The 15,191-nt window shown below is 39.3% G+C and overlaps 1 protein-coding gene across 1 annotated transcript in view; it reads left to right on the forward strand.

Annotated features, from left to right (window-relative positions):
* TRPC4 (transient receptor potential cation channel subfamily C member 4) overlaps positions 1–15,191 on the forward strand; it is a 172,213-nt gene that overhangs the window by 134,725 nt on the left and 22,297 nt on the right. Inside the window, exon 5 of the mRNA XM_076354478.1 lies at positions 7,757–7,896. Within this exon, the coding sequence (XP_076210593.1) occupies positions 7,757–7,896 (140 nt within the window). The remainder of the gene's footprint in view (positions 1–7,756; positions 7,897–15,191) is intronic.

Genomic DNA, 15,191 nt, shown 5'->3' on the forward strand with positions numbered 1-15,191 from the left:
ATCACCGTCTACAGTCTACTGGTATGGAAGGCTTAGGTGCATGAACCTGAAATGGTTTGGATGGGCATCTTTGATTAATTTGAACTTTATTAACCCTACTAGCCAACTCATATGGAACATAACAGTCAATCCAGGGTTACAATTTATTTTTGCATACACTCCAGGACATTAAACATTTTTTCTTGGCTTATATTCCTGTTCTTTACCAAAACCCTGTTTTACAGAGGCAAAAAAATAGGAGAAGAAAAAGGGCCAATAATGTTAAGATAGATGTAGTAAGTTAAATCTCCTTTAATCTTCCACTATGATAATGAACTACAATTCATTTACATTCCAGAACATTTTGCAAAGGAAATTCAAAAGACTGCTTAAAAAAATTTAACTGCTAATTATATATATTTGCTTTTGGCATTTATAGGAGTACTGTGAAAGTCAGACTTGCCATTCAAGTTATGAAAGAAAGTGTGTGGTCTAAAGATAATGGCTACTGTCCCTTCTAAAGATACTGGGTTAAGGGAAGAGCTATCCCACTTATATAGATGCCTTACTGCATAAATACTCAAGCAACTGAACAATCTGATGCTATTGGACTAGGTGGTGAAACTAAGCCATAAATATTTGAAGGGCTGTTCAATGCTGATTGTACAAACCATTTGCACCTGCCGTTCCATAGTGGGTGAAATACATATATATAACAACATAATTCATAATGCCATACCTAGACCAGTTTCATTTGCAGCTGATCACTGTTTCTTCGAAATTATATTTTTCCTTGAACAGAGTAAATGCACTGCTGGTACATAATCAGCACTGAATGCTCTCAGCTCTGGTAGAGTATAGTTCATCCAAAAAGCTTGAATGCTCCATAATCCTTGTATTGTTCATTACCTTTTCACTGCACTCCAGAGGCATTACTGAACTCATCTTCACTGCTTCCATGGGGGAAGGAATTAAATTCAATTGTGCAGATAAGAAAGTGAAGACAAAGAGTGAATTGAGGTTAGATATTAAGTATTCTCAGTGTTGAGTTGTGTGCACAGATAATTTAAACCATCAATTCCCAGACTCAGCTTGCTTGAGCATAACTGTCCTGGGAAGAGAGCTGGGACATAAATGGTGCCTCTGGCCATGTCATTCCCAGCTCTTTGCCTGACCTGACACAGGACTCAGACACTGTGCACAGTTGTTCCCCTCCCAAACACCCATTTTACTGTCCCCAGGGGAAAACAGAAGGCATGCTTTTGATTTTGTGCATGTTCCTTTGAAATAGCTGTATTCTGTTAACAAAGCGTGCCCCAGAGATTGGGAGCCCTGAATTATGCCAGGATGCCTCTCTGTTCCTCTTGTTACCTTCATATACCTTCAGCAGAGATCAGTTCATCAGCCCAGGTGTAAAACAGAAGAGGTATTTCAAGCCTTATCAATGCTCACTGAATTCCCTGGAATTACTTTCCTTTCCTTCAGAGATCATTAGCAGCTTGTCTCACTTCTTGTTGTATCTGTGAAAACCTCTAGATCGCATAGTAGAGCAAAGTTGAGTTTGTCAGTTAAATGGTTTCACAGTCCAGTGAAAATATGTTCTCCAAGAAACACACTAAAAGGTTGTTGTTGAACTTGGCATGCAGAGATTGACCCTGAGGAACCTCTTGCTTCCCATCACTTAATGGTAAGGAACAAAAATAGCACAGAGCAACCAACCTTTTGTGGGAAAGGTAAGGACAAAATTAGCTAGGGATCCACAAATCTTTTTAAACCAAAAATAGTTCAGGATACTGCCTTTCATATCTTTCTTTGACAAATCTTGATGTTACAGTAATACTTTAACTATAATTATATTTATAAACAACAAAAATGTTGTGGAGATGGCATAACATTTTTGTGAATTTTTACAGTTGATGGAAAATGTATTTGATTTTTGTAGTTGCTCAAGATTCAGTACAAGAAGGGAATTTAGACAAGGTATATCTAGGATTTTTTGTCTTAGAACTTAATACACCTTTGAATGGATTTTGTAGGGGAGTTATTTTTTGGCTGTTTGTTTCTTTTGCATGGGAATGAGAGACATGTTCCTTAGGAGTAAAATCACAGGTCTAGGTAGCTGCAAATTGATAATGAGATAAGTCAGGATAGATCCAGTATTTTTACCATCTGAAAGTTATCTGCCAGCCTGCACAAAAAGATATTGTGGCTAACCCAAGGCTTTATCCAAAGGGGCGGAGAACATTCTTAAGAGTATTGAGCTACTGCACTGCTTAAAGTTGCAAGGTGTGAGTGTGCAAATAGTCTTACTTTATGAACAGAAAAATAGGTCCACGTTTTTTAAAAGGCATTTCAGTGTCTAACATCCAAAGATTTCAAGACTGGAAATATAGCTTCAAAATCTAAGTCTATAGATAAATATATAAAATAAAAGCTAGTCTTATCAGTCTATATGTATTGACGTACCGACATATACAAAAATCTACAGATTGATCATATGTAGTATGTGATATCCATTACTCAATTCTTAAGGATTTTTAAAAGTCTTATGTGGTAATTGTAATGAAAGATGGTATTTTTCTAAGAAAGTTCTTATTTTATTTCAGTGCCTTTTGTTCTTCAGTAAGAAGCTTTTTAATTTCTATCCATTTTGTTGGCCTGAATAAAATTTATTTTTACAATATGTAGGGTTTATTTTAGCAGAAAGAACTTTTTCATCAATGTTCAGAAGTGTTTACTGCAAAAAGAAAATATATTTAGCACACAGATTCCATTTTTTTCTCCAAATTTATTTTATCTGATCTATTTTAGTTCCTTTCTTGCATCAGGCAAACTGGACTTCAGTCAAATGGTTGCATTCATCAGCTTGCATGTATAATACTTCACAGTGCTATACAAAACCTCTCCATGGTGTCTGTCATTCCTAGGGCCTCATATGGTCTATGGGATTCTTGCCCTGAATTTATGTCTATTTGATCCCATTAAAACCACGGGGTGTTTAATGAAATTTGTTTCTATCATCTCAGCCTGTTTCAAAATATCGATGCTGTTATTTCTCTTTTACTGCTCCAGTATCTAGTTATAAACAATGCAACAAATGCTTGAAAGTTTCACCTTCAACTTTTCAATTTAAGTCCTTGATTAATGAGGTGGAAGAGCTGCATAATGTTGATAATTTCCTTTCAAGTGGCAATGAATGATAAAAGCAGGTTGATGGGGAATGGGTAGGTGAGGGTATAAGAGGCAGGTGTGAAATCTAGCTGGTGTGAAGAGATAGAAAGGACACAGTTGGAGCAAAGAGACAACCAGAATATAGCAAAGATTATCCAGCTAAAACAGTGAAATCTGCTCCAGGTGGAATTATTTCAGCTAAATACAGGCACCTGGAAGTAAGACATCTGTTTTAATTCAGCCTAATCTTCCATGGCTCCCTTTTCAGTCAATGAGAAGATTGAGCCACCTGCAGATGACAGGATTATTGCCTTGGAGATGCTTGTTTCCTCCCAGGGAGGTAAAGAGAATTTTGGGCAATGAACTTGTCCCCAACCTGACTGTCTAAAGGCTCTTGCTTTTAGATCTACCCCTTGTATTTGACTGGTTCCTCTTAGCGGTTTTTCCCCAGTACCTCTGTGCAGGCTGGTGATGTGCCCTCAGCTTTGTTGAGACATTGTCTTTCTTGCTGCTGAACACGTAGCTCTGACGTGAGCTCTGTCACCATGTGATAACATTGCTGCTTTGGCACATTAATAAGCAGACAATGCCTGGACACTAGATCTCTTTCCTACCTGTAACAATGCACCCATTAGACAGTCTTGTCACTGCATGTCTTCTCCTCTTCTATCATGTCAGGTCGTATTTTGGAACTGCCCAAAAGTCTCCTTAGATAATAAAGTCAGGTTGTGTCCAGTCTTCTAAATAGAAAAGGGATGTGTGCAAGGTCACAGAGATAATGCTGCCCTGATCTCTGGATGTCTTTTTCTTTTTTTAAAAAAATACATAGATTTTCCTAGCCTTTTCCTGATTCTCCCAATGAATGTAACAGAACAAATTTGGCATACTGTATCACACCCTGTGAAGATAAGAGCTGACTGACTTCTCCCCCCCGACCCTTCCTTATTGCAAAAAGATATAGTTATGATCTACAACAAGATTTCAAGACCTCTGGCTATGTGGCTGTAAATTAATCCTAAACAGCACAACTTGGAATCCCTGAGGTTCATTGCTTAGAATAGGTCCATCATGTAAGCTCACCAGGCCTTAGAGAAGTCTCTGCTTTGCAGAAAGGCTCCAGGACTTCAGAGTACGCTTTTCTAGGATAACCCTTCAGGCACACTTGGGAGGATTTACAGAACTCCAGAGATCCCAGTTCTTCCAGCATTCATTGCTCTAATTGAGCATCCCTCAGGATACCTAGCCATAGAGACCTGGTACTTCCAAAGACTCTGATCCCAGCATTCATGGTGAGATTGCCCTGGAGTTGTGGATTTTAGCAATCAACCTTAGGACTTTTTACCTTCAAAGATTTGCCTTCGAAAAGACATGTCTGGGAAGCTCTACTGTGCATGCATGGATTGTGTGTCTGTCACAAACATAGCATCCATCAGTCAGCCTATCTTCAAGTTCTCTGGAGTACCGTAAGATCTCAGTAACTGTATTTATATATGGAGTTTGCACTTAGATGCTTTGGCAAGAAAGACTAAACTATCACATCTCCAGTACAGCCAACAAAAATGTAGGATTTCCAGTTTTCCATAATCATTTGCTTGAAAAGAACAAGTCCTGCATCAGGATGAACATAAAAGTTGTCTTGAACCAAGAAAATTTTAGAACCACCACCATTACGATGTCAAAGTATACTCAGAACTTTCAGCTGCCAGACAACTTCAGCATTACTGATAGTTTGGATTGGTTGTGTTTCTAATTCAAAATGATAAATTTACAATAGCCATATACTTTCTTCCACTATTCTATAATAGGTCAGTATTTCTCTGTTAGTGTCAAATTTACAATTGCATTTCATTTTCTGAAGCCCAGGAAGTGCTTGGAAGAACAGTCTGGCTTTTCACTCACAAAACAGATCAAATGCAGCAGCGTTAGTCAGCATTTCTTTTTCAATCTGTATATAATTCTATTATACTTTAGGCAGTGCTATCAAAGCATATGATGCAGAACAACAGTCTTACAGAGAACAGCCTTGTTGCATTTGTCTTGGCTGGTTGTGAATCATGGAATATCTCGGCAGAAGACATTAAGGAACCTACAGCCTCTTGCTTAAGCATTCATCTTATTAATCATCCCAACCTATTTCTGCTCTGTTTTTAAAGCATATTTTAAAGGGAATGCTTAACTGTGATGAATTACAAAAGAGTTTATTCAATTCTATGAATGTGTAAATCCGTAAAGCCTTTTTATTTGGGGATTTTCTATCAATGCTTTCTGTGCATTCTGCTGTGCATAATGCACAGTCTGCTTTCTGTGCCATAGCAGTCTTCCCAGTGTCAAGATCCTGGGGCTACATCTGTATTATTAAATAAAAAAGACCAAGGAACTGTTCTGTAACACTGAGGCTTAGGGGACTTATCTGTATTACACAGCCTTTGGCCCCAGGTCTCCTCTGAGCCTGGAGCCAGGTCTCCTCGGGCTCCTGTGGCACAATGGTTATTTTATGTGCCGTTCTGCAGTTGGAGCAGGGGTGATTCAGAGTAGTGTCTGAAATGTGAGGGGTATATTGCAGCCCACAAAACAGCTGCTTTTATGACCTGATGATGCTTAACATGTTATGCCTAAAAGGTAGTGGAAGAGCAAGCAGGGATATTTCAAGTACATGGACGGCGTGTTGAAGGTTGAAGGGGACTGTGGAGGGAAGGGGGAGCCAAACCTGCTGTCGTCATGTTCATACTGTGTGTCAGGAGTCACCAGCTCTTTGAAGAGTAAGTGGTTAAGTCATTTCACAGGCTGAAAGAGGCAGGCATTCAGGAGCCTGCCTAGTAGCCCTGTGAAGGTGTGTTCCCTTTGTGATGGCACTTGGGCAGTTAACAGCAGCAGTGGACGCTGTTAGTGGATATTGACCCCTGCCATACAATAATGTTCAACTGTTTTCTCACTGTGACTTGAGAATACTTGACTCACTGCAGCTTGAAAATAAATATTAGCTTCTTAACAGTGCTATATGTTGTGTATTAGTTTTACTTGATAACCTAAAGATAGAGCTGCAATCAGCCTGTCTAGGCTGTCGTAGACACTAAAATGGGCATATCCCACTTTCTGTCTACAAGTTCCCACCATGGTCCTTTCTCAGAATGTGTTCCCCCAGCTCTGCAGAATACTGAAATAGTGATGGTGGCATGGCTGAAAATGAACCCTATGAAAAGAAAAGTTGCTGGACCAGTCAGATGATTCAGATACTCCTGAGGCTCGTGATTACTGATGATGACACACCGAAACAAGATAGGAGCATGTGACTGAGATGTGAGCAGAGAAGGTAGTGAGGAAGGGAACCTTTCCTTTTGAAAGCAATCAGGAGACAGAAAGACTCAAGCCTAAACGCTACAAAATGAAATTGTACTCCTCCCATCTATCCCCCTCCTGCCTTCCAAATAACTAAAAAACCTACCTGGCACAAACCAGAATAGACCAGGAATTACTTCTTAGGGATCACGTTTGAGAGAAGACACAAGTTTTCCATGCAGTCAACTAGAAGACCGTTGAAACAAAATGTTAAGGTTCAAGGTGAATTAAGCCCTGACTAGAGTGATACAGGACTTTGTAGGCCCCTGCACAAAATCTGTTCAACATTTTCTAAAGGAACATGTGATAAGCAGGTGGAGAAAAGGTATGTTGAGTTAACTGTATCTCAACATCTATGTGTGAGAGACTGGTCTCTTTTGTGGTTAATTTTGTCCCTTTAATGAGCACAAAAGTAAGAAATTCCTTTAAGAAATTCCTTTAAGAGATAATTAACTGAGAAAAATTAAAAGCTCTATTGGTATTGTTATCAAAGAAGCTCTGTAGATAATAATATGAAATATGCATCTAAATGTTCCATGTTGTTTTATGATACCTTATTATACAATATTGTGGAGTATCTTCTTCAGAGAGGTTTTAAAGAGTCTCCACACAGTTGTCTCTGGAGCTGTTAAACCAAGTTCATGTCATACAACTTGCAAAATTTCCCATTGAGATTGAATATTTCTGTATCACTTTGTGTCCAGCACAATGTGTGCTCTGCACACCTGAAAACAGTTTCCACTCCTTCATATCCCAAAAGAAGGAATCAACAAAAAATATTCTGCTGGAGTTTCCTATGGAAAAGGGAGACTTTAGTTCAGCATTGACAACAACAAAAGACATTCTCTTCCTTATTGTGTGGGTTCCAATTGAAATAAATGAATGTGTTGGATTGACTCCTGCAGTCATAAATTTCCCAGATTGAATTATACTGCAGCAGATACCAGGGACAGAGATGGCAGTGGTGACTGCTTTTAAGACCCTTTTTATACTTATTATGATACAATGGGAAAAGAGATTGAAGAAAGCCAAAGAAATTGCCCTTGTACAAGCAGATGATTTTTTTGGGTTTTGCCTGACAATATTAAGTCCGGAAACATTAATGGGAAGATAAAATTTCACCTAACTAGATGTGTAATTTAAAGCACTTAACCACCTTCCCTTTATAACTAATGTAAGGAGAATCAATCCATTATGAGATAAATGTCTAGAATAGTCACAGCCTTTTTTATTTAATACTCACGTTTAATGAATTATGTTCTATTTACAGGTTTTATCTGGGGTGAAATTAAACAGATGTGGGATGGTGGACTACAGGACTACATTCATGATTGGTGGAACCTCATGGATTTTGTAATGAACTCCTTGTACTTAGCAACAATCTCTTTGAAAATTGTTGCATTTTCAAAGGTAAACTTTTTTAAAAAAATTCAGCAAAATATTTAAGATAAATGAAATTAGGCTTCTTCAAACTTTCTTCTGTATTTGGAGGTTCTCAGGCTTAGCAATGCAAGAGATATATGTTGTGCTCCTTGAATCTTCCACAGCTATGACAAGAAGCTAGACCAGGTTAAGAGCTAACAAAACATTGTGATTTATACTTTTTTCTTCTTGGCCCAGGCAATCTTTTGTTATTTGATCCTGAACAGTCATACTGTCATTTTCTTGGAAAAGGAAAATCATGGGCAATATTTAATAATGTTTGCAAAAAATTATGTTTTGTGTTAGTCTTTGCCTATTTTTCAGTAAGAAATTATTTCTCCTAATACAATTTTACGCACCATGCAAAACTTCCAGACAGGACTACAAGAAAAATATTTACTCAGAATTATGCGGGGAAAAAAAAGCTTAAGAGCAAGATTTTAATTTTGTTTTGAAAAATTATGATAACTGCAACATGAAAAAGTAAAGCTGAAGAGGATAGAATGGTCACCTGCAGCTGGGTATGTTCATTTTCTCATCCTTTTCATGGACTTCTTGTGAATAGTTTTATATTTCCACTGTTTGAAGTATCTTCCAGCAAAACAGCCCTTCTTTCCAAAGCCGTGGAACATGTTGCATTTTGTATGTATTCAACATGAACCCATAACTTGATAGAAAGTCCTCATAAAATGAAATATTTTAATCAAAAAATGGTCTCTAACAGAAGGAAACCACATCTGAAAGGAAATTAAAGCATTTCTTAGCATCTGTCGTGGAGCTCTTATCACATCCAAGTAAAGATAACACGCCCATTTTTACTGGCCACTGTGATAAGCATTGTATTTCAGCTGTTTCAAGTTCCCTGCCACCAGCTACCCTGTATGCATGGAAGGAGAGACTCTCCTCTGCCAAGATCCTTTTGGCTGGAAAAAGAAGAAGAGACAGCTGTCAAGTAGCTGGTTATACCTCTCTATCCTCAAACAGCAACTGTTGCTGCTGCAGCCCTGCCACAAGTGTAGAGAAACATAGGAACCTCTAATTTATACCATCTTGAGTCTATTCACAAGAGTTCACGTCAGCTGATCAGGGGCAGGGATGAGCAATGACCTGTGATCTGTTGACACACCAGCCTCCTCCTGTGACAAAAGGTTTCTGGCACGCTGGCTCTCTGGCTGCAAACTTTCGGCAGTCTTCTCACCCAAAGAAATTTGGAGCTGTTGCCTGAAAGAGCAAGGTGTTCAAAGGTGCGAGGAGAGCTGTCATTTAAAGCTGATGAAATGCCTTTTTACACACAAGGATGCCTTATCATAAAGTGACTTGAAAATAAATAGTAATTTCACTGTCCCATGTACAAAGTGAGCTGTTCATTGAAAATGCATGTTTCCAAAGCATTGGAGATGGCCAATTATTCACTTCGGAATAATATTAATTAGAAGACATTATAAACCTTTCATCTCCCAGACAGCTTCTGCTTACGGTAATCAGATTCCAAGGTGACAGTATCTGGGATAATGTGCACCCATTACTCTCCAAATTAGTGCTTGCATGCCAATCATAATCAACACAGTGCATAGAGCACTATCTTTGGTTCTGCAGTTATTATTTTTTTATGGCATGTGCACTGTTGCACCCAAATACCTTTTTGTTCCTTAAAAGACCTTCAGTTGTGGTAGTCAATCGAAACACATGATGATGTAATGAACAGAGTAATACAAGTGTAATTTAATACCCAGCCACATTTCCTTCAAATACCTACAACAGAGTTCCCTACCTCTATGCCCGATGAGATTGAAAGGATGCCAAATGTAACCAGTACATTTTGATGTAAAGCTTTTATTTTCATTTCCTAACCCTTGGAAGACAGGTTTTTCTAAAATGTAGCTTTTCTGTATGTATTGAATCAAATATATAAACCCAGTTCTTAGATGTATTCTACCTTCTATGAATCAGCTCAAGCCACCTAAGAAAATATTTTAACCAACTCCCTTGAATAAAATTATGAGAGTACCCTCATACTGCTCTCCTGTGTGATAGAATTTCCCAGAGAAAAACGCAGTGTTTATTGTCCATTCAAGGCTCTCTGACTGACACAGTATTTAAGCAGATGGATATTATTTACAGCAGCTGATGGGATAGTGTAAAATAGACCAGAGTGTAATTTCAGGATGAGAGAACTCAAGGTAACTCAAAGTTATCTGTTTCATTGCCAATATTAAAATAAAATGAGTGCATTTCATTTTTCAAAGGGCTATGCTTTTTGTCTCTGATTGTATATCAACATGTAAGGTCTTTTAAATTACCCAGTATATCCACTGAAAATGCTCTCTCCCTGATAAATAATGTGATTATAAATAGTGCATTGTCACATGTTTTATGAGAGTACAAGATGACTGATTTTAAGCAACACATCTGTTTTGATAGAGGGTTATAAATATCAATAGAAATTGTTGTGCTCTAAGAAAAATGGTTCTTTTTATGGTTTTGGAAGATAATTTATTTTGTACTGATGCATAAAGTTAGGTACAGTGCCAAGTTATGTGCAGACCCTGCTTGCTTTATCTTAAATATTTGTTAAACCTGAGCATTGGACCTAGTGCTGCTTGCTTCCAATTCTGCTAGATTGCATGAAAGTTCGTATTACTGATTATGTGTCTCAGCCACTGACGTGAAAAGCTAGTAGGGAAACAGGTTCCTATTCAAGGCAAGAACTCTGAAAGGTAACTAAAAATACATTATTTGTCTCAGTATTTACTGGCTTAATGATCACTGTGTCAGATCTGCTCTGTTCAGTAGTAAATAAGATTATATTTCTCTTCTGCCACCAGTTCTGCAGAAGCTAACATCTTCTTATATGTTCGCATTGTAAAATGTTTTTGATTGATGTTTCACCAGATTCACAGACCAAATGTCCATTTACACAGGAGCATTAACCCTCCCTCACCCACCCTGAAAAATTACAGACTCAATTCCTCAGTGTAATTACTGTTTTAAAGCTCTTTGCTAAGCCATCCCTCCGCCCTCTTCCTACTGTTGCTCTGAAATTCAGCGTAATGAATGCAAAGATTGGGACATATATTTGAAAATAGGAAGAGTTCACATTCACATATGACCTTTCAGGAAAGGATTTAAAGTTCTTTGGAAATTGATATTATTTAACCTGTCTTTTTGTTATCAGAAATAAGGAGTCACATTTGACCAAGGTCCAACAGCCCATTAAACATTCAGGTAGCCTGATCTATATGTCTGTTTGATCCCTCTTGGTGCTTTCATGAGATCTACAGTTCATGACTTTTGTTTTCATGGGAAAAAAGTGATCACTCAGCTTTTTTCCTCACAAATGGTTCTGATATTAGATTTGCATTTGAATTCCTTTGAGTAAGGATCAAGAATTATTATCTTGTATTCCCTGGATGACATTGCACAATCATCATATATTTGCCTTGAAACTCTACTGTTTATATCCTGCTCAATTTGTTTTCTGCTCTTCTTAATTTTCCATTGATATGCCACATACATTTCCTTCAACCAACGAGCCAATGATAGGTATTATTTAATCATGTTAGATGATGGTTGGCTTTGTTACATGTCAGAAGGTTGTGGGGACAGAAATTCAGCAGGGTCACAAAATAATAAAAGAAAGACTGCGAAGTATCAACATCATGATTTACAACAAGCTCAGCATTGCTATATTTGCTCTTACCATTTTCCATTCCCTAGAACAATAATCATTTATTTATTCTATATAGAAGAGAAGAACATCAACAAGCATGAGTGAGAGAACAAATACTTCAATTCTGCATGTTTTGGGTTGTTTGATCCTAAAATACAGTTGTTTTTTTTTTCATATTTTCACTGTTTCTGGTTTTAATATGCCTAGTCTTTTCGCTCCTCTGCCTTCTTTTCCTTTTCACATGTGAGATTCTTTGTTCTCCTGGTTCTTCTTTGATATTTCTAGATTTCTCTTCAGCATCCTCTAGTTACTGGAATCAATAGGGTTTTGTTGTCAGAGCCCTCTTATGATTCTCTTTATATTATTTGCTGTCTTCTTTCAGCTAGTACATTTCACAGATCATTTCCAAACTTACTTCTCAGGCCTTCACCTTTCTCACTATTTTTCAGGCAAGTATTTCCAGTCTCTTAAATCATGTCTCTTCAAAACTAAAATGACAGCCCTCACTCTCTGCTTACAACCATGAGACCTTTTGCATTGTATCCACACGTGCAGGAAGCACTTGGGCACGAGAAAGGTAGTCAGTTAATCTGAAATAACACAGCTGTGCCTTTGATTTTTCTTTTACAAATAAGAGGTCATTTGATCTTTTCTGACTGTATTAACACACCAGTTTTGTGTCTCAATCCAGAACATCATAGATAAAGTCCTTTCTTCTCACCTTTCTCCTTAACCCCATCTCTTCCAGAAAAGGTGACATTGGATAAATATTGTCAGATTACAACTATAAGATAGCCTCTCCCCTACCCCAGTAATCAATGAGGAGAAACAGAGAAAGTTAAAGAGCAACTCATCTGACCTGTTTGGGATATCTGCTTTCCTACTACTCTAGAAAAGCCCATTTTTCTCTGCTGACTGTAAAAGGAGGTGACAGAGAACACAGATGTGGCTGTCCACACCTGATTGATTTAACTTGATACTTGCTCTCTTACTTTACGATATACTATCCTTATTCAGTGTCCTGTAGTTCCATGTTTTTTCTCAGAAGGTATTTCCTTAGATTCCCCCCCCCCCCGGGCTCATTTAACTTCCTTGGAATCTACCACTAATTGCCTTCACCTAAAATATGTCTGCAGTTGGATGCTTTTGATTCGCTACCAAAAACTCCATCTCTTCCTAGTTTCAAATATCTTATTCAAAATTTTTTCATTAATATATTTTACCTTATTCCCCCAACACACCTTGTGTACTTGTCCCTAATCTGAGCATCTACGGCATTGTTCAGCACTTAATCTTTGCTTGTACTGACAATTGTTCCTAGTTATTTAATAGGTGCAAGTTTTCACACACCAGGGTTGTAAAGTGCCATCAGAATTCACAGTAATATACTGTATAATATTATTCAAAGAAAGACATTATAGAAAACATGCTGAGGAGTTCTCACCTCTCTTTTCTCAATAAACATTGAAATTTTTTTCTTCTTCATTTTCTTGCTTTTATCTCTTAGCTGATGTTTCTGGTAACTCAGTTCTGTTTTCTATTCCCTGTTACTTCATCGCTGATCTTGAATCAATCAGAATTGGAATGAAGGGCAATAGTGGATGAGGCAGAATAGCATCTTGGAGCTACAATGTCACATGCAGTAAGACTTGCTTTTACAGCATGACCATTAGGGCAGAGGATAGTCTAACGAAGAGAGTACTGACCTATGACTCCAACAGGTCTGGATTTAATTCCCTACTCTGTAGAGAACAAATATCACTGGTGGTTGAAATGTAAGGCTGAATAATTCTTAACTCTTCAATGGACTACTGTTCTCCGGTTTTGCAGTTCTTATCCCCAAATCCACAAGACTGTCAGATGCTATGGCTGCATGTATATGAGTAAATAAAACTGTGCCAGGGATTGCTGTCAGGCACTGGGACTGTCTCACCTGCGCTACCAGTTGGTTAGAGCAACTCCGGCATGGTGGGGTCCTGTGCCAGCTAGCACTGTCCAAAACAATGCCCAGTTCCCATCCACAATTTGAATCATAGAATCATAGAATCATAGAATGGTTTGGATTGGAAGGGACTTTAAACGTCATCTAGTCCAACCCCCTGCAATGAGCAGGGACATCTTCAAATAGATCAGGTTGCTCAAAGCCCTGTCCAACCTGACCTTGAATGTTTCCAGAGACGAGGCATCTACAGCCTCTCTGGGCAACCTGTGCCAGTGGTTCACCACCCTCAGCATAAAAAATTTCTTCCTTATATCTAGTCTGAATCTTTCAGTTTAAAACCATTACCGCTTCTCCTAACGCTACAGCTCCTATTAAAAAGTTTGTCCACATCTTTCTTATAAGCCCCCTTTAAGTATTGAAAGGCCGCAATAAGGTCTCCCCGAAGCCTTCTCTTCTCTAGGCTGAACAACCCCAACTCTCTCAGCCTTTCTTCATAGCAGAGGTGTTCCATCCCCCTGAGCATTTTCATGGCCCTCTTCTGGACCTGCTCCAACAAATCCATGCCTTTCTTATGCTGAGGGCTCCAGAGCTGGACGCAGTACTCCAGGTGGGGTCTCACCAGAGCAGAGGAGAGGGGCAGAATCACCTCCCCCGACCTGCTGGCCGGGGATGATGCTTCTTTTGATGCAGCCCAGGATATGTCTGGCTACCTGGGCTGCGAGCGCACATTGCTGGCTCATGTCCAGCTTTTCATCCACCAGTACCCCCAAGTCCTTCTCGGCAGGGCTGCTCTCAATCCCTTCATCCCCCAGCCTGTATTGATACTGGGGGTTGCCCTGACCCAGGTGCAGGACCTTGCATTTGGCCTTGTTGAACCTCATGAGGTTCACACAGGCCCACTTCTTGAGCTTGTCCAGGTCCCTCTGGATGGCATCCCGTCCCTCAGGCGTGTCGACCGCACCACTCAGCTTGGTGTCATCTGCAAACTTGCTGAGGGTGCACTCGATCCCACTGTCTATGACATTGATGAAGATATTAAACAGTCCTGGTCCCAACACAGACCCCTGAAGGACACCACTTGTCACCGATCTCCAGCTGGATATTGAGCCGTTGACCACTACCCTCTGGATGCGACCATCCAGCTAATTCCTTATCCACAGAATAGTCCATCCATCACATCCATACCTCTCCAGTTTAGAGAGAAGGATGTTGTGGTGGACTGTGTCAAAGGCCTTACAGAGGTCCAGATAGACGACATCTGTAGCTCTTCCCTACTTGGGGAAGGCAAGACTTGCCCTTGGTGAAGCCATGCTGGCTGTCTCAAATCACCTCCCTGTCCTCCATGTGCCTTAGCATAGCTTCCAGGAGGATCTGTTCCATGATCTTCCCAGGCACAGAGGGGAGGCTGACAGGTCGGTAGTTCCTGGGGTCCTCCTTTCTACCCTTTTTAAAAATAGGTGCAATGTTTCCCTTTTTCCAGTCACCAGGAACTTCACCTGACTGCTGTGTCTTTTCAAATATCATGGAGAGTGGCTTGGCAACTACGTCAGCCAATTCCTTCAGGACTCTGGGATGCATCTCGTCAGGTCCCATAGACTTATGTATGTTCAGATTCCTCAGGTGGTCATGACTACTCTGAGAGCAGTTACCTTCTTTGGAGGGTGAGTGTGG

Source organism: Aptenodytes patagonicus, chromosome 1 (assembly GCF_965638725.1).
Source record: "Aptenodytes patagonicus chromosome 1, bAptPat1.pri.cur, whole genome shotgun sequence".
NCBI lineage: Eukaryota > Metazoa > Chordata > Aves > Sphenisciformes > Spheniscidae > Aptenodytes > Aptenodytes patagonicus.